At 34.7% G+C, this 21,619-nt stretch overlaps 1 protein-coding gene across 2 annotated transcripts in view; it reads left to right on the plus strand.

Annotated features, from left to right (window-relative positions):
- The window catches only part of SPOCK3 (SPARC (osteonectin), cwcv and kazal like domains proteoglycan 3), a 260,834-nt gene extending 243,063 nt beyond the window's left edge, over positions 1-17,771 (plus strand). For both annotated transcript variants that reach the window (XM_075197912.1, XM_075197906.1), the window contains exons 7-11: positions 5,589-5,708; positions 12,151-12,372; positions 13,346-13,408; positions 15,757-15,894; positions 17,405-17,771. In XM_075197912.1, the coding sequence (XP_075054013.1) occupies positions 5,589-5,708; positions 12,151-12,372; positions 13,346-13,408; positions 15,757-15,894; positions 17,405-17,571 (710 nt within the window). In that variant the 3' untranslated portion in view covers positions 17,572-17,771. The remainder of the gene's footprint in view (positions 1-5,588; positions 5,709-12,150; positions 12,373-13,345; positions 13,409-15,756; positions 15,895-17,404) is intronic.
- The last annotated feature ends 3,848 nt before the right edge of the window (positions 17,772-21,619 follow it).

A 21,619-nucleotide genomic window follows, 5' to 3' on the forward strand; every position in this document is an offset into this window, starting at 1 on the left:
TTGGAAATATGCCACAGAATAGATACAGTAATACATCACGGTGGCATGATCATCTCCTGTTATTCACATAAAAACATGTACACTTTCAAACAGTGGTAAGACAGACTCTTGCTCTCTGAAATTTACCTGGTGAAACTAAAGCCTCATTTACTTCCCAGCTACAGGTGGCCAAAAAGGAACATTTTAACCCATTGTTTTCTCATTTCATTGTCATGTCAAATTGGTCTTTCTACTTCTTTCCATCTTTCTAGTGAAAAAACAATCACAAACATTGAACAATAAAAGCATCAAAAAGTGTTACCTCGTTTGCTCCTTTGAGTAGGGTGCAAGGTCCGTTATTAAGCATAAAAGGGCAGCACGGTGGCAAAGTAGTTAGAACTTCTGCCTCTTAGCACTGGGGTCATGAGTTCAATTCCCGACCATGGCCTTATCTGTGTGGAGTTTGTATGTTCTCCCCGTGTTTGCGTGGGTTTCCTCCGGTTGCTCCGGTTTCCTCCCACACTCCAAAAACATACTGGTAGGTTAATTGGCTGCTATCAAAAGTGACCCTAGTCTCTCTCTCTCTGTCTGTGTGTGTGTGTTAGGGAATTTAGACTGTAAGCTCCAATGGGGCAGGGACTGATGTGAATGAGTTCTCTGTACAGCGCTGCGGAATCAGTGGCACTATATAAATAAATGGTGATGATGATGATAAAAGAACACACTATTTTGTACTATGCATACCTGTGAAAAATAGGTATCTCTGTGTTTATGTTATGCTTTTTTGCTTGTCCCTGACTTGCACTGTTTTACACATAAAAAGACAGAGAAAGGGAAGGGCGTGAAATCAAAGGCTGAGTACAGTAATTGCTCTCTAATTAGAGCTGGAGACAGCTGCAGATACAACTGACATGAGGTGGCCGAACCCTGGAGCAAGATCCATGCTATGGACGTTTGCAATATGCCTTCCCCCTAAAAAGTGATCCAAGCCATAGAGCCACAGCACTCATAGCTTGAGCTGGTTGCTACATTGCAAGAGGATGAACAAAGTTGGGCCCCCTGCAGAAGCTGCAACCAGAACTAGCCTATGAAAGGCTGAGCTCATCACACTTTAACAGGGAAATTCGCAGAGGAGATATGTGCAGTTCAAAATAAACACGTAAATGCAAATTGTTTACGCCAGACTTATTTTGTACCTGCCCTTTTGACACAAATGTGTCTAACTTTAAATGAGCCTCTATACATCCGCCTACTACTATTTCCTTGCCTCAGAAGCTTGGACAAATGTTTCAAAATAGAAAATTAGATAACAGACATCTCCTAGAAAAATCTCAGCATGATGTACAATGAGAAGTAAAATAGTACAAATAAAATAAATTCTAACAATAGTTTAACTAAAAAATAAATAGAGCTGTGATAGTTTTACTCTGTTTGCATCTTTACTTTTTGCATTATATTGTGTTTGTTATAGTGTATAAAATGTAAACTAATAAACATTGAAGTACTTGTTACCAGCTTGCTTAAATGTTAAAGCTTTTTTTGTTAAACTCTAAGCTAAATGTAATAAATATTTTAAACCAACAAAGAATGTTTTTTATTAAGTTGACTTGTTATAAAATGAATTTGACAGACACTGTACTATAATTCATTTTATTTGTTCTTTATATCAAGAAATTGTGTGTAAGAATTTGACAGTATGTCAAGCAAAGTTGTATAACAGAATTCATGTGCACCAACAAAGAAAGAAAACACTTCTTATTATTTTATTGGGTGAACAAGTGGTAGCCTAAGGGTTGTAATTCTGTTGTACTTAGAATTATTTAGAAAGTTGGAACTGCTCTACTTAGGCAGCAAGTAACATACCATTTTTCTTATAGTTATATGACTATTTTTTAACACAGCAAAAGAAGGGGTTTTTTTGTGTTTCAGTGTGATTTGTAAGCTTTTGCAAGACCATCACCCATGTCCCCCCACTATACATGAAATGTGTATATATATAAATATATATATATATATATATATAGATATATATATATATATTCATTATTGTAAGCACCTCTTGTGGCTACACGGCTGCCGGCCACCCAAACATGCGCTGATTATATATATATATAATGTTTGCTATATATATATATATATATATATATATATATATATATACACCGTAAGTTAAATATGTACAGTATGTATCTACATAGGATTTAGATATTTTGGTTAAAGACAAAGGGTCTGATTTATTAAGTGATTCTATATGTATAATCCGCACAATTACTCTGCACATGCCCAGAACCATATCATAAGCCACAGAACGCAGCAACATCAAAATTATCTTTGAGAACAAAGGTCACTCTCTACAGCCTACAATTTCAGGGAGGGGAAGGGGCGTTTGCCTATAATCAATGTACAGTAAGGGTGTGCCAATCTCGAGCACACACAGCAGCGCCAAGTTCAAGCTCTAAACATTTCAAAGGTCCTTGTATTTTAGACGTATCTCTTGTTCCAACTACAGATCTAGTCTAACAGCTGTTTACTAGTGGTGACGACTGTGTATGTATGCTAGGACATACTATAAATCAGGAGCAATTGTAAAAATGTTTTTAAGTAAAGTAGACATTAATTACATCATAATAAATATACTTCATGAGAAAAAAAATCGTATTAACATGCAGCACTAATTGTATAGTTGTTTTAAATATTCTTTTGTGAGTTTGTATTCCTCATTTGTTTTGGATGTATCCTGCAGTGTCCTATCTAGTATAGCAGAGCAAACCTACACCTGTATTCAACACCACACATATCTTCACATCACTCCTACGATTCACGTTTTTAAAAAGCGCACATTACATTCTGTATGCAAGCTTTAATGAATCAAGGCCAAAGTTAGAATCAAAACCAGAGAAGAAATAAACCCGCACTCGGTATACCCAATATCATATATGGTACCACCTGCATGGCAATATAATTGCCCATATATGTAAACAAAAAATAGACAGCTGTTGTCAGTGCTTATCCTTAACATTGCATATCTCTGTGTATCTAGCAAAATGAAACCATGAGGGATTGTTTAATATTTTGAACAAAACATTTAAGCCTGTATCCCAGTATCAAGGGCACCTCATTTTATGCAGGTCCTACACTGACCTATATGCTTCAAACACCATTAAAATACATGTAAAATCAGATGCACTCACCTCCCAGATGCACATACCTCCTCGTGCTTGGTATATGTTTTCATTTTGCTAGATATATCCAGGAAACCTCTGCCATCATTGTTGGTGGCCTGCCTCAAGTTTAAAAATCTGGTTCTTGGCAGCTTACCCTTCCAGATAAATTGTATGAACCATTTATGCAATTGGGATAAAGTCCATCTAGGAACTTGAGTGGGCAGTCTGAAAGAGATAAAGCTTTCTTGGCAGTATGTTCATTTTGAGAGCAACAATTCATCCAAGCCAGGAGATAAACATTGATCATCATCTGAACAGGTCCAAATTGATTGTACATATAACTTGGGGGAAGTTCTCTTTGTAAAACGAATCATAGATGTCCCTCTTGAAAACTCTTAGGTATTTTATTTTAATATGTTGCCAGGAACAATTGTAGTTGGTATTAACAAGATAAAGGATGGTATGGGATATATGGAGGGGGAGAGTATCTGTTTCGGAAAAGTTGATCTGGTATCCCAATAGATCACCATAAAAGGATAAGGTGAGCAAGACGTCACTGACAAACAGAGAGATTTTGTAAAGGTCTGCATCCACCAAGACACCCTTAATGCTTGGGGTTAAACTACTTCTCGCAGCCAGGGGCTCTATGATGAGCGCAAACATCAAGGGTGAAAGAGGGAAATCCTTCTAAGTCCCATTGGTTATATTAATGAAGTCATAAAGCACACCATTCACCAAAACCCTGGCCAAGAGAACTGAATAAAGAGCATGTATCCCCTGCAAAAAATCACCCCTAAACCCAAAATGATGCAGCATTCAAGCATAGAAGGCCAGCTAATTCTATTGAATGCCGTTTCTGCATCTAGAGAAAGTATAAGCGCAGGGGATTTGCGAGTGTTTCTGGTACAATTGAGGACAACTACCCTCTTAGTTTATCATTGGCCTGTCTACCGGAAAAAAAACTACCTAGTTTTGATGTACCAACACAGGTAAAACTGCATTCAGGCCTTCCACAAATATTTTCATGCAAACTTTGACGCCTGTGTTCAACAGAGAAATTGGGTGTTAGCTGATGCAATCAAACAGGTCTTTACCCTCTTTTGAGATTACAATTATACAAGCCTCTAGAGCTCTTTTTCTAAAAGGGTTTGCCCTTTAAAATACTATTGAACAGGGAGATCAAGTGTGGGGAGAATAGTAGGATGCTGTAAAACCGTCTAGGCTGGGGGCTTTGGTTTTTTGAGAATGTCTATATCCTCTTTCTCCTTGTTCTTCCTGTGTTAGTCTAGGTAGGTGGAATTGGGCCAAGAAGTCTTGCTCCAATTCAGCATTTGGGAGGGGCATTAGAAGTTTGAACAACATTATAAAGCCTACTGTAGAATTGAAGAAATACATCAATAATTTGTCTGTGGTTATTGATTAAGCTACGAGTCACATATCTAACCGATAGAACATTACTGCGAGCCAGCTTAGTGCGTAACTTAGAGGCCAGGAGCCTATCTGCCTTATCCCCTTTCTCGTACAATGACTAGTGTAGTCATTTGAGGGAATTTTCAGCTTGAGTTGATAATAATAAGATTAACTGTCCTCTAGCCATGAGAGATTTGTAGACTCTCCTCTGAGCATTGTAATCAGTCTGTGGGTGGAAGGCTTGAAGGTTGTTTTGTAATTACTTATGAGGATGAGAGCTTACATCAAGATTGACTTTGGGATTACTATTAATGGAGATAAGAATCAATTGAATACTAATATGACTGTGTACATTAAAAAGTTAATAAAATACCATGTTAATGAGGGAAATTTAGTTTACTTTTTTACACATGTACTGCTAGAGGTAGACCCTTATACCCTTGTTCCTTAAGCCAGTATTACAGTGCCCTAACAGTATTGGTTATGTGAGGTGGACCTCCTCTGGCATTGTAATACTATATCATTGGCTTTGGCTGCATCTGAGATCCCTAAACTATTGACCCCAGCACTATACTGAGAGCTATTATATTGTCATGACACCCACCACATTAGTCGGGGATCTAGGCTTCCATGAGGTCTTTCTTCTCCATAACCAAGGTTATAGCCTACAGCATGTTTGTGCTGTAGGCTATAACCATGTTTTTAACTGCTTTGGAGATGCAGGTAGGAGACTTATGTAACTCCTCTCTGGAACAATGCAAGAAAACTAGATTATATTTCCATAGAATATTCTATATTCAAGAAAAGGTGTGTAAAGTATGTATTACTAAAAATGGTACATTGCATCATGGGACACTTTCTAATTGTCATGTGACACAAACTGGGAAAAGCAGAATGATGTACAAACACAAAAGGTGTGTTTTGCTTTTGTCAAAATAAATATACAAATTATTCATTTGTATCAACATGCTATATAATGCATACGGCATAGCAATTTGTGATTTATTCCTTATTGTTTTTATTGTTATTTTTTAGTGTGTACGGATCAGGAATTCAGAGAAATTGCTAATCGACTAAGAGACTGGTTTAAAGCACTTCATGAAAGCGGATTCCAGAAAAAGAAGACAAAATCTACTACAGGACCAGAAAGAAGTAGTAAGATCTGATTACTATAATGTAATGACTGCTATAGATTTATAGAAATAAATAATGCATTAATGTTATTTGAATGTACTTCTGTGTTGTTGTAAGTGTATAATTGTGAGCAAATATTTTGTCACACTAAAATGTTATGTTTCAATGAAGAAAAGTTGATATTAATTTTATAGGGTGCACATTTAAAACCATGTTTAAAATGTTAATTGTAAATTCATAATTGCTACGTATTTACTGTTTAACAGATTGAATAAGAAAACAGTAAATATAGCACATAGAAAAATCTTAAAATCAATATTTAAATCACATAAATCAGTATTTAGTAACAATATCATTGACAGAAGTAACATCTTGTTTCTTGTTGCCAGAAAGTCTTTTTATTTTTGCTTTTGGAATTTTCTTCTTTCTTTAGACCGTTTCCTGTTTAAAAATAATCATGGATCTCCTTTTATGTCCTCTATTGTTGAGATCTCCATGCAGATCCCAGAGGACTACAAACTATATTTCTAAGGTCTTATCTATCTTCCTAGTGAATACTTCATACTTTATTTTGAGGTATATTTCAGATCATTGTCTTGTTGAAATATACAACCTGTTAACAAGTTCAATTTCGTCACTGACTGTAGGACTGTTACGTATTGCTTCATTGATGTTCTTGCACTCCTTGTTTTGCTTTTATATACAGGAACCTGTCTGGGCACTCACCTATGACATGCATAGCGTCTTTGATGTATTCTCCATGACGTCAACAGTGTTATATGTGTTTAAACCTGCACTTCCATTAGTTCCTTACCCGGACAAAAAAATGCATTCTGAATTTGTATTCTGTGTGAATTATTGATACTGTACTGACTATTCCTATTGGCTATACAAAAACTCCAGTTACTCTGATATTTGCTTGTGTTTTATATTTATGAGCCTGTTGCCAGTTCCTGACCTGTCTTCTTGTGGGGCTAACCTAAACACCACAAGCTTTGTGTAAAGGACTGCAAATCCCAAGCTTTCATTTGGGACTTTGATGAATACTGGGTTACCTCCTAAGTAAGCCAGTAATGTCCTTGTTATATAAAGTCATTACAGTTTGTTGAGAACATGCTTCCATTGACATTCTCTTTCCTTCCTTGGCTATTCAGGATTTGTCCAAGTGTGTATAAAAACAGCACTTGTAGCTGTGGTGTGCCAAGGATTATTTTAGTGCCTTAATGATCAATTAATCTATCATTGTTTATATTCTCAAAATAGATGTACCCTTCAATGAGCAATGGAGCAATGGAAAGAGGCTGTTTTAGGAGATGAATCTGGCACCAAATTTTCAAAGTCCAGGAATTCCTTAACTTTGAAGTCCTTATGTAGGATGGACAGTCTCGTCTCTCTGATGAAGAAAAATCACATATATGTTCTTTGGGTCTTTTCACATATTGTGACATAGTTCAATAATGAATGGCATCAAGTTCAGAAACATTCAAGCCTTGCCGACAAAGGAGAGTCTATGCCTGGCAAAAGCAATACCTTCATTATTGGAATAAGTTTTTAAAAAACTAACTTTCTTTAGTTGTGCTTCTCTGACAGTTCTTGTCAATTCTTTCAAACCACATTTTTGGGATTGGGATTTATTGAATAATCCCTGGTATATCACAAATTTCTATGATTGCTATAGAAAATCTTCTTGCTCTGACTGATATTGATTGACTTTCAATACCATGAGGCATAATTCACTTAAAATTCTCACAAAGAAGGTATCATTTTTTACATATTTTTTAAGGCCACTATGACAAAACGTTATCCAACAAAGGATTGGGATTTTGATCAAATTCTTGCTTTAGGAACTGTTTCTAATCCAGAAATTTATTATGCCTCCCTTTACGAACTTGCTGTTATGGATGTTTATTTATCTTTACACAATATGTTTTTGTTTGCAAATAGAAAACATACTTGTATTGTTCTTATCATTGGATCTAGTCTTACTTGAGGTTTGGTCTTTCTTTTCCAGCGCTCAAGCAATATCAAAATAAATAAGGAAAACGTGGAGAGAATTTTTAAATATTTACATAGTTTAGTGAGGGTGAAAAAAGACAAAAACAACACTAAGTTCAACCAAATTTATATGGTCTTGTGCTGTTGATCCAGAGTGAAGAAAAACTAAATCTCAGCAAGGAAGCTGACAATTTATCCTCACTGTGGAAAATAAAAAAATTCCTGGCGGACCCCTGAGGTGCTACTCTGATTCTTTTCTGGAACTACTGCCCCAATAATTAATTCTAATAATCATAGTTGAAGATACTGTTTGTTGATCCAATTCATTTTAAATCAGTGCAATGGAATGACCATCACTACCTTCCTTGATAAAGAATTACCTAGTCTGGCAACTCTTACTTTAAATAACCAATTTCTGTGCTGAGGGTACAAATCTATTTCTGCCAGTTGAAGTGGTTGTCCCATTATTGTACACTCCCAGTATGAAAAGATCATTAGACAAATTCTTGGATTGCCTTTGGATATATTTATAATTAGGTCATCTCTAAAGGTGCCTCTTTTCAATGTAAACAAGTCCAATGTGTCTAGTTTTTTATTATCATATAAATTCTCCAGTTGTTTAATTAAATAGGTTGCCTGCTTTTGAACCCTCTCAAGTTCTGTTATGTCCATCTCATAAATAGGTGCACAAAATTGTACCCATATTTAAGATGAGATCTAACAAGTAACTTATACAGTGGTAAAATTATGTTTGCATCCTGTGCATCAATTCTCTCAAAGGCCAATGATATTGAATATTGTTATTTAGTTTCTTTTATATTAGTTTTCTTATATGATTTTCCATCTCAGATTCCCCCAATTGTATCGAATGTGAAGAGTACATAGCACAACCTTGCATTTATCTACCTTGCATTTCATCAGCCATTTTTCTGTCCACCTTTCCAATTCGTCTTCATCCTTCAGCAGATTCATACTATCTGTGTAGTGTCTTCTATAAAAATGGACACCCTACTTTGTATAGCATCTACCAGGCCATTAATATAAATCCAATACTAATCTCTGTGGTGTACCATAGTAACTGTATTCCAGCTGAGTATTTTCCTTTTGTAATTCCTATTCTTATGTAAGTTATCAACCCACGTACACACTTTCTGGTCATAGCATTCTCAGCTTGTGTACCAATCACCAACAATTTATGTGGGGCAGTATCAAATGCTTTTGAAAAATCAAAATATATTGCATTACTCAGATTCAGATTGTAACTTACCACCATGTGAAAACTAAATAGATTATTTGGCATGGTTGGCTTATTATTGATCCATGCTGGCATTGTGCTATGCAGTTATTTTCTATAATACATTTCTGAATAGTGTCGTTTAGAATTCCTTCAAATAATTACACATAACTGGTACCAGCCTTACAAATCTATAATCTCCTGGATCAGGTTGTGTCCCTTTTCAGATATTGGTACCATATCTGCTGTATGATAATCATGTGGTACCACATCTGCTTTATGCCAAGCACTTTTTTCGCTATTTACTTTAATCTGTCAGTTTCTACATTGGTTGCGTGTACTAACCTTCAAGGCCATCAACAAAGCTGCACCAACATACATCTCCTCACTTGTCTCAAAATTCCTCCCAACTCGACAACTCTGTTCTGCACAAGATCTTTGTCTCTCATCCACTCTCCTTACATCCTCCCATTCCCGGTTACAGAACTTTTTTCGAACTGCACCCACTCTATCGAATTCCCTCCCATGCGCAATAACTTTCCTCTGGTGTATAAACCTTCAAGTATTCCCTGAAAACCCACCTCTTCAGGCAAGCTTATAATATTCCTCAACCACCCTCTTAACCTCGCTGGGTTGCCCTATTACCACCCTTTACACAGTTCACATAAGACAACAACCCTCTGACCCCGTGACTAACATTGCTCTGTGACTGGATCATATAGCATATGAATCACACTGGCTCGACCAAAATGCAATATGTAGACTCAGACGAGCAGGGCCCTCTTACCTCTTTGTCTGTAATAACCAAAATTACTGTGTTTGTAGCCAATTGTAAAGTGTTAAGCAATTTGCTGGCGCTATATATATAAATAATGATGATGATATTTACTTGAATTTTTTTAGGATCAGACATATTTTCTTTGGGACTACAGCTTTGCTTTCAGTTCTCTTGTTTGCTGTTCTTATTTCTCTTTTACATATTTATTTACTTTCACTATATTTACTTAATGCTGCTATAGTCTATTCTTTTAATACATTAGAAGCTCTTTTTCCTTCACATAGGACTTGTGATACTTTTGTATTTATTTATATGATGAGCTTTAAAGTTTTTTTAAGCTGAATACATTTAGCCTTTATAAAATTCATGTTTTTTGTAGCCATCTGACAAAACATCTTTTTAAAACATGGGTCAAATTTTATAATATCATATTCACTATTGCTTAAATGCCACCTGTAACAAATAAATAAACAACCCTGGGATTCACCTGGGAGTCCATCAACCTCTGGGCACTCCCACAGCAAATGCCAAAATAAACCAGAAGAGTTATACATTTTGTACAGTCTCCATTATTCCTCTTTCCCATCTTAAATATTTTAAGCGGAGTGAGATAAACTTTATGCAAGATATACAATTGTATTTGTTGAAATCTTACACAGAATGTTTTATTATTATGCCACCCGGCATCAAGTCTTTGTCTATGACATCCTCCCATTTAAATGTCAGTGTTGCAAGAACATTCTGCAAGATATACGCATATAACATTGAAATTATTTTGCAAGAGCCAATATTATAAATGGAGTATTGCTAATTAAAGACATCTCCCCTTCAAACTTAGTTCCCAAAGCATGACATAGTTGTAAATATCTGTAGAACAAAATAATTGTTATTTCAAATTCTGAGTTTAATTGTTAAAGATTTTGAGCATGATTGGCAACTATTATTTTTTTTACCTCTGGGAGATTTCGGAAGGGGACAGGTCACAGTCAGTCGCTTCACTTTGGCCCAACCCCCTGCAACGAAATTGTCGATTTGTCACAGGGGCGGGGTCAAAATTATGCAATTCCTCGCTAGTCGCTTCATTAAGGCTCATATCCTGCCCACTTCACTAGAAAGTGGGCAGGATGTGAGAGAATTGTCTGCTCTCCCAAGAGTCCGGGAGACCAACCCAGAATTCAGGAGTCTCCCAGACATTCCGGGAGCGTTGGCAAGTATGATTTTAATTGATTATTAGAATATAACAATACATGAATTCCAATACCATACCTTATTCTTCTCCAGTTTGGTCACTTTGATAAATTTATTTCTAGTTTATGTGTAACGTAACAGACCTCTTCTGCCTATCTGATATTTGGGGCAAAACTTTTTCTTTTTTACCTGCCTGCAGGACCTGCAAGGCAGTAAGTGATACCCTATTTGCTCACTTAGAAAATATCTCATGGTTCCTCTTGAAGAGTTCCAGCTCATTCCTTCAAGTAGGCCAGTTTGACAACCTGATAATATAATTTAAGATTGGTGAGGCTAACCCCCTTGTCACTTTAAATCTGTACAATGTGTTATTTTTAATTCTCACTATTTTTGACTTTTGAGAATTTCTGCTCTGAAAGACCCCAACTATGTCAGAAGAAGAAGAAAAAATAATAATTTATGTAAGGCGGTTACTTGGAACTTGGAACACTTGATTTCCCTCTGAAAGAGATTATAGCAAATAGTAAATGAAAATAAATATTTCTATAAAAAAAGGCTGAGACTTTTGAAAATTTAGTTTATTTAACCTTGCGTGAATTTTATTTTCCTTGTTCTATACTTTTACATCATTTGTGGAGTGTCCATCTTGGGACATCATTGTTTGTTAAGCCTCAAATAGTGTTAACCTTAAGTGCACCTACTTGTTATGGAAAAACATAAACACTTTCCATCAGTATCCTTATAAAAGTAAAGGTCACATATAGTATATATGGGATAATGAAATTACTACGATGTGTGGATATGAGAAGTCACAGAGATGTTCTAGAACCATATATATTTTATATATATATATATATATATATATATATATATATATATATATATACATCAATCCAAGGTTACTTCTAATATCCATACTAAATTACAGTAGGGGGGGCATCATTTCTCAGAATACAGTATTCATAGTTTTCCTTACTGATGATGCCAGAGCTCAGTAATGATAAGCCATGACATCCGAACTCCCTGTTTATACAAATATTATTTACAGGAGTTTATTTAAAGTGCTGTATGTGGATTGCATTTAATAGTGGAAATCTCCCCTTATAAACGTGGTAACTGCTAATTAAAATGAATGGATAAGATGTAATTCTTCATTATGGAATATTTGACACACACAGTTAATGTGTTAATATGCTTTATTGCTTTTTAGAAAATGACATTACTGGCCCATTGAGTACTATCTAACTTTTTCTTTATTCATCTCGTAGGGTTTGATACCAGTATTCTGCCGATTTGCAGAGATTCTCTTGGGTGGATGTTTAATAGACTTGATAGAAATTATGACCTGCTGCTGGATCAGTCTGAGCTCGGAAGCATTTATATCGACAAGAACGAGCAGTGTACTAAGGCCTTCTTCAATACATGTGACACATACAAGGACAGCTTAATATCTAACAACGAGTGGTGCTACTGCTTTCAGCGACAGCAAGGTCAGCTTTCAGACATATCAATGTATCCATAACAACTTTGTTTTTAAAAAAATCTGGATGACAGTTATTATTGCTTTGCAGGGTATGAAACTGGTTTAGAGACAACACATACTGCTTTAAAAATATCAGGCTTGTGAAAATCAAAATTGCATCATTTCTAATATCCCAGCAGAAGATTTAATATTGTGGAATCTAAATCAGATTGTTCACCTGTAAGTGTCAGTTTATCAGTTTATGAGTTCATCAGCCGGAGAGAATAAAAGACACTGCAAGTTCTACGTGTACAATTAGCTCTCTGATTTATTAGTTACAAGTCCATATCTATATAGCACTAAATCACGTATTACAGAAAACTACGCCCCAAAAAGGTATCAACCACTCGTGCTTCCTTTACACAGATCTTGCTACATTCTCACATTTTCACACAGGATTTCTCCCCAGGGGGAGTTGGTTTTTTTTTTTCTGCTATATCCAAGGTCCTGAGCATAGTTTATTGCAAACAATGAATAACTCCTACAAACTAGCAGTATCTAGTCTGTCTTTAAGCTATAAGAGAACAAAATTGCTATAAGGCAAAATAAGTTTTTAAACACTGGCAATCACTAGTCAATTAAAGGTATAAAAATAATATTATTTTTTTCCTTTATGGGGGACACATTTGAATTAACAGTCAAATATTGAGGGATCTCAGCATAAGGCACTCAGGCAATTCACAGAGTATCTCCACTGCTCTGTTCCTCCATTCTTCAGGATATAGCACACAGGAATATTGTATTCCTACAGATATGCCTAGATGGGAGTGGAGGGATAGATATATATATATATATATATATATATATATATATTGGATTTGAGAACTAGAGCATGCTAGTGCCACTGCCGCACGACAATAATCCTTCAAACCACATCATTGTAGTGAATGTTCATTAGGATTGTTTTAAATAACAGTTGTATATTGTTTGTTCCCTTTCAGATCCTCCTTGTCAAACAGAGCTTAGTAACATTCAAAGGCAGCAAGGATTAAAAAAGCTTCTTGGTGAGTAATAACACTTGATAGTCTTTGGTTTTTCAAATGTCAATAATAATACTTGCCCACTTTTCACTTTGTTGTTTTTATATACAGCTGCTTGGTACATGATACATCAATAGGATTGAGATATGAAATAGAACCTTTCATGTTACTGGGATGCAATTATGCACAAAATATCAGAATTAGTGATTCCATACAAAATACATGCGTATTATGACCAATTTTTAAGGACCACTAAATGTAAAATGTAAGCTGCTTGCATTATATGAAAGAGCTTCTGTTAGCAATCAATCATAAACATATGTTCAGATATTTTGAGGCTTATCTGAATTACAGTAATTTGAGATAAGACTTTGAACACTGGCAAACATATTTTTTTGTGCACATGAATTTGGACCAGTTGCTGCCCAATATAACAATTGGGGTATAGAGTGAAGAAAACTTGTATATGAACCATCTGGAAACAGTAGTACACATTAGACATTTTATAGAAATATTACATTAAAGTCATAATTCAGAATTGTTCCAGTAAATTATTTAGTCATGTAAAACAGGATGTGCGCTGATATTTTTTTAATTTATTTTTTGTCATTGCTCCGAAATAGAGCAATGCGGTATAAATAATTCCAACAAAGAATGCATTGTTGAATGTATAAATATTATAGGTACATGCGGGATTATATAAATATAGTTATAGGTGTACAAAATAACAGTCCATATTATAGTATGTGGCTTAAAAGGGTGTTGCATACATCAGTCTTGTCAGTGACCACAGCGTTACCTACTATAGAGAAGGTTTTTACAATGTGTTTAATAAGACTTATTTTTACATGATGAAGATTAGCTATTTATGAATTTGTAAAAACGCTTTTAAATATTTTGTGAAGTTTTCTTTGCTTTTTTCTTAGTAGTAGAAGCATAGTCATGAATTCAGGACACACTTACACCTAATCCAACCAGACACATCCGTTCTTAAAAATCAATAATCCAATCAGCATTGACTATGTCCCAATTCACAGAGCATAACTTTTTTTGAACATGTTCCTTTTTTTTTTTTTTTTAAAAACTTTATAAAACACCAACACACATTTTTCACTTTGAGCATGTTCCTTTTAACTAGGATTGCACTCTAGTAGCCTAAGCCTTAGAGAGTATAGGGGAATGCTGGGGAGGGGGAAAGAAAAGCTCCTGAAATGTTGTTTGTCTTTGTGTCACTTGCATGTATTCTGTTTCATCTTATGGGAACTGGCTTGTGTGTATACTTTCATGATCAGCATTTCAGTTCACGGAGAGGCTTAGGGGCATATTTATTAACCATCACTTTTTCAACATGATCCATTTCAATCCTTATCGCAAAGATTAGGATTGAAATATCGTGACTATTTATTAACATTCTTCATTAGAAACAACAGTCACAAAAAAACTGCTGTTCCTGTGAATATCTCCTATGTCCTCCTTGGTCACTATCGCAAAGTGGTCACCTTTGTGATAGTGACCGCAGGGGAGTGCAGGTAAGTTGCATTGAGGGATCCAAAGATCACTCTACCGCAATGCTCTCCCCATAGGCTTCAATGACAATGCCAGCTTCAGTTGGCGTTAGCTATCTGGCACAAGTTCCAATATCTGCTGCGATGCCCTAGTCATAAATTAAGGGATACTTTAATATGCGGCTATCCCCCCAAAAATGCTGTTTTCAGGAGATTTCAATGAAAAATGTATTTAATGGATATGCCTCAAAAAACAAAAAAAAAGCCTACAATCTTGTTTTTTTGCTTTGCAGTCAGAGCTGATTTTTTGGGCGATATTGTTTTACAATACTACAAATTTTAATGTTAATTTATCTAAATGATGAGCAAGGTACCATTTTAGTTGCTGCATTTCATAGCAGAACAGTTAGACAAAAACATGTCAGGATAATAGTCTAATATTGTCATTGTGTTACACAGCAAGTTGTAAATATAAAGCTTATTTTATAAAGATGCACATTACACACTTTTATTAATATATACAATGATGCTTAAATGAAGAGAAGAGCAGGCAGACACTCTATTCAATTAAATAAGTTGACATTATCTGCTTCTGGTGCACTTTTCATGTGTTTTTACTGTGATGAAGAAGACTTTATTGATTGAATAGAATTAACAATGCATCAAGATCACATGGCCAATACACATGTGCAGTTGAAATATTGGGACATTCCAAAGATCACCAGTATTAGCTTGCATGTAAGAGGCTGATAGCCTACTGTTTATACACCTAAATAATCTATTTTATTTAACCAGTCTGTTTTTCCATGGTGATTTTATTACATACTAGTTTTATATTGTTATTTCTACTGTCATATGTGTCCAAAGGATACTACAGTCCAGCATGTGATGAAGATGGCTATTATAAACCAACTCAGTGCCATGGAAGTATCGGCCAGTGCTGGTGTGTTGATAGATATGGAAACGAAGTCACAGGATCCCGAAAAATGGGTTCTGCAGAGTGCGGTATTTGTCTATTATATATATATCATAATATAATAATATATTAGCTCAAAGTTAGGGGAAGTTAGGCAATATTATATAAAAGTTTATCAAGAAAAGAAATGATGCAGCTTTAGCAAACTTCAACAAAACATATCTATATGTCTCTTTTTAAAACGCATAGATTTTGATTTTGTTGTACATTTTTACCATATGATTTTTATTGATAACAAAAAAAGAAGGTGCTGTGATTTTTTTTTTTTATTAACACTGTACAGGATTGGTTCTAGTCCATGGAGCTCAAGGCATAGAAGTGCCCTTGGTGCACCCCACCCCAAAAACCACTAAAGATTTAATCTGCTGCACAAATATATCCGCTAGGAAAATAAGTCCCTAGTTGTCTGTATGCTAATTAAATGAAAACTTTGCTGTTAAAAATATATATCTATTTTCAATGTATATGTATATATTGCTGTTATAAATATATATTAATGCATAAAGTATAAATATAAATATATATACATATATAGCAAAATATACATGTATATTATACAGTTGTAGATTTATAATATCCTGTTTTCTTAAATTACTTTACATACTGTTAAACATTTATACACATTTTTAGTAAGTTGTAATAAATTCACGTTTGTTTGTTTAATTAACTGTAGTCTACAGTTTCTCACTCTGCCCGAGCCATACTTGGGCATGAAGACCTCTCCTCCCCAGAGCCCAGAAGATACACTGCTCATGTGCAATGTTGACTAATAGTTTTGAGGGAGTCAGTGGTTAGATCAATGCATCCATGTTGCATTGCTTTTGCAATGCCTCCTGGGTACATTGTTGAACTACCCCTTAATACTCTCCTGAGGACACATGCAATAAATGTGGCAATTGTATGGAACATATCTTACCTTCAAGGTATCTGAGTATTTTAATTTTTACTTCATTTGAAAAGAATGTGGATCTGACCACGACCCTACCCCTAGCATGTTGCATCCCTGGGCTGCTACATGATAAAACTGTGCCTTGAGCTGGCACAGATATTGTACAGTTTAACTTAGAGATGAGCAGTGTTTTCCAAATCATTATGCAGAATGTTCACTTCATTTACTCACAAAATTTTACCTCAGAACAGGTCAGCACCATTTAATATGCACTTATATCTTGCTCACAGTAAAGACAACTACTATGTGGGCTGGACCAATATTCTCTTTATGCCTTAGTCATGTTACTAGTTCTTACTGAAAACTTGTGAATAAGGTTCAATATGCAAAATGGCCGCCCCCTTTATGTAGATGACAAGGACATCTTAATCATAATTTTCTCCAGACAGCATATGGATTAAATACTATACAGGCATATGGCTACTGAATTTTAATTTATAGCATTACTGAATATTTACTATAAATTATATTCTGTAAAACTTAGCATGAAGTTAACACAGTTAACATTTTTATCTCAATTTCCTGATTTGTAATAAATGATAACCACTTTAAAATTATTAAATATAACAAATACTTCATATTAATGGCAGGTTCAGATGTAGAAACTTCAGGGGATTTTGGCAGTGGGGACTTCCATGACTGGTCTGATGATGAGGATGACGAAGATGAAATGATGAACGATGAAGATGAAATTGAAGATGATGATGAGGATGAAGGAGGCGATGATGATGATGAAGATGAGGATGGGTATATTTGACATACTGTAAAGCAAATTTGTTCTATTTTTCATGTCTATAAAAAAGACATCACCTAGGAAATACCTTTTGCTCACGTCACCACCAAGATATAAAGGATTTGAAAACAAAACAAAAATAAACAAACAAAAGAAAACATGTATATTTTGTATGACCATACCAAGTATTAAGGCTGGAGTAATAAACTTATGTTTCAGAGTCATTTATGTGCTTTTGAGCTTTTATATGCTTTTAACAAGAAGAAAACACATTGGACGTATAACCTGAAGAAAGACATGCATCCCATACATGTAAATTAATTAAGGACAAAATAATTTAATGAAGTGTAAGAGACATTGGCCATTGTTTGGACTTCTGAGGGGTTTCCAAATGGAAAATTAAAAGTATTAAGTGAAAGTAAAAACTATTGGCTAGATGTAGGAGTAAAATGGATGAATGAATATGTTAGTGAAAAACTTTCCTCTTATTTGTTTACATTACTTCCTCAGATTATGCAGAAATGTGTTTGTTTGTTTGTTTGTTTAATGGGCTTTTAGATTTGTTGTTTTATTATTTTAATTTTCCTTACAATTTTTTTAAGCATAATTTGAATTTTATTATTTAGTCAAGCAGCATGATGATGAGTATACTATAGATAACACAATGTATTACTTGGCCAGATAATGCTCTGCTGAAAAGACATAGTATAATCAGGAATATGATATGCAATAGTGGGGAATAGTAACATAGCGACAATTACTAATTCTTCAAATATAGATAGCATAAAGATGTTCATGCTGTCTTTTACCATTATATGGAATACTTAATGTGACCACAATTAACAGACATATCCTGTGGTCTATTAAAATGTATGGGATTCAATACACATGTAAAATTATTTGAGGACCTTTCTGATTTTAATATGTTACCTTATCTCATATATTCGGTAAGCCTGTTATCTTTTATAATTTTAGATTATATATGATTTTCAAAGCCAATGCACTTACAATGGTAGATCAGGTTGAGGAACACATGTGGGTCTCCAACTCTTGTTGTATTACAAGTCCCAGTAGGGCATGTTGTAGTTCAACACCAACTGGCCAGTCACATATGTTTAAAGCAGGCAATAAGGTGACTATACAATAAGATGGCTTTTTTTATTATGGTCATCTTTATTAACATAGTCTGACAAATTTATATTATCAAAATATAATTTCATGCATTTAAAATCATCTTCCAGGAGAATCTACATTTTTGCTTAAATTTGCATATACTTTACATTTATACCATATATATTTTAAGAGCAACTAAAAAGTTGTTAAAGGCATTTGACAATAATTATCCAAGGAGTCTCTCTATAAAGCTCAGGAACAGTGTGCCTTGCAACTCATTTCAAAAATATATATTTTTCAGCAGTATATTCATCATATAAAGTTGCCCTTAAGGGCAAATACATTTCAGAGATAACTAAAGTCAAAGTCTCAAGCCTGCAGAAGCAGTTTGCTTTATATTAATAAATATATATATATATATATATATATATATATATATATACATATACACACATCGGGCCTGATTCATTAAGGAACTTAGGCAAGAAATTTCATACTTATGTCTCCTGTTAAAATGCAAGGGGTGAAAATAGTGTTATATTTTGCTCATAAGTTAAATACTGTCTGTTTCTTCTTGTAGCACGCAAATACTTGATAGCTTATTTGTACACTGAAATTTAAAGGTGATATTTGTGTGCTACATGAAAAAAACAGGCAGTATTTAACGTATGTGCAAAATAGAAAACTAGTTTTCACCCCTTGCATTGTAACATGGTTTTGTCCAGCAGACTTAAGTAAGAAATTTCTTGCCTAAGTTCCTTAATGAATCAGGCCCATCATCTTTATTTTCTCCCAATTAATAAAAATACTCTTTGTAACTTCCAATCTAAATGTCTAAATGTAGGCCTAATTTTTTAACTCATCTCATTGCAGAGTTGTAATTTAAACTATAACACCTACATTTATTTATTATGGGGATTGCCAAATTATGCCCTGTATACATCCATTGACTTTGTCACCCATGATTCTCAGACAGCCGTGAAGGATATTTGACATCCTCAAGTCATTGACCAACCATTCAGTAAACCTGGCTGATGGGCTTAAAGTAAAACAGCTGGCTTGAACAATTTGGTATTGTGTTATTGTATTTGGTTTAAGAGTATGTCATCATTATGCAGGGTGCCTTGTACAATGAAAATTAAAAAGGCTTTTATTAAGCATGAGCTAAAACACCACCTTACCTATTTACAGTAATGCTGCAGAAAAGAAGAACTGTTGTTTTTTTTCCTTTCTTTATTGTTATGTAATGTAGCTACCATGTGAAATGGATAATGCTTATGATTACTGTGTATGTTTGCATTTAATCCTTAAGAGTATAAAGCTTACTTTAATCACTATATTTATGTTGGCATGTTGTTTCATTGTGAAGATCCTAAACAAAAACTCCACTACCTTCTTGTATATCAGTAATATATCCACAATACCATGGGCGCAACATGTATTTCTGCACAGTTGGCCTGTTTATTTCAAAGTTGGTCCCCTGGAAATTCTTATTTTACATTATTCTGTTATTCCAAGGAAAATAGTTAATTTGATTTAAAGAGTATTCTTAACTAAATTTAATGTTTATCTTATCTACAATTGAGAAAAATATACAATGCATTTTCTTTTATACAGTTTATGTATAGTTTGCAAAATAAAGACTCTTGTAACCAATTGTTGCATTTTACTGTAGCTTTTATTGAGTTGATAATTTAGAATACGGCTTGTGTTGATAATCTAAGTGTTTTCTTGTTCTGAAAATGGAAAGTGAAAATCTATTGTAAGTAACAGGAGCATTCTCAAAAGGTGGTTCCAACTATGGTTGTTATGGGGATTCTTCAAAGCCATAAGAGGAGTGGATATTGTATACAGATATAAGCTATTGTGCACTTTAACAAGAAATCCCAGGTCCAATGCAGGCTCAATGACAAGTGTTACAGGTCCTAATTCAGAGGCATGCTCTCTTTTATGTACAAAAGGCTTCTAACAGCTATATTTTAAGTGCAAAAAACCAAGTGAGGTTTCTTGGCTAAGACAAGGTTTTTAATTTTTCTGTCTGAAAAGTACATTTGTTCTGGTGCATTTTTCAATGTAAGGACTTAGTTCAGCACAAGTGTTGTAAAAAAACGATAGTCTAAATAAGAAAGCCACCATTAAATTCAGTGCAGCTGTAAAGGAGAATTGCCAACAGATGAATTCTGAACATGTTTTTATAGGCAGAGGTTTCTTAACATACACATATACTTAACCTACAAATAATAATGTAATAACGGAACTATAATTAGCTCAACAATAAATTGTACATATATCAATTAAAGGGTACAGGTATGCACAAATTCTATCTATCTATCTATCTATCTATCTATCTATCTATCTATCTATCGATCTATCTAGCTATCTATATTGTGGAATATGACCTGTCCAGCAGGGAAAGGTACAGTCAGGGTTAATGATCCTGCTGTTACCTTGAGAAAGGATTTTACTCACAGGTGCACAACATGGGTGTGATTGCTGTGGTGTGTTTGTTGTGAATAAAAGGATTGTGGGATCTGGTGGGCATGTGCTTCGATGCCAGCTAGTTAGGGCTGATGGATGTAGTTAGTGTCAGAAAGCCTTGGAACATATAACGTTTGTGTTATGCTGCTGAATAAAACAGCAACTACTTAAGAGACTTGAGTAAGGAGTCACTTATTTGGTAATTCCTGCGAAATGGTGCCATTATGGGATCTGAAAGGACAGCCACAACACAGATGTCCACCCAGCCATCCAGACAACAAAGCTAAGTGCAATAACCAGAGAGAAAAACAAGTGTTTTTTGTGTGTGTATTTTTTCCTGCCTTTTCTTTTCGTTTTGTCTGGTTTGTTCCTCCTTGGGAGGCAAAATGTAGCAGCTGCTGCTAGCTAACACACTGCAAATCAGTAATAGGCTTGTCAGTGTTTGTTAAGGGAGGTGCAGTTTTGCTATCCCTCCGGCTTG

Source organism: Mixophyes fleayi, chromosome 1 (genome assembly GCF_038048845.1).
Source record: "Mixophyes fleayi isolate aMixFle1 chromosome 1, aMixFle1.hap1, whole genome shotgun sequence".
Classification (NCBI taxonomy): Eukaryota; Metazoa; Chordata; class Amphibia; order Anura; family Limnodynastidae; genus Mixophyes; species Mixophyes fleayi.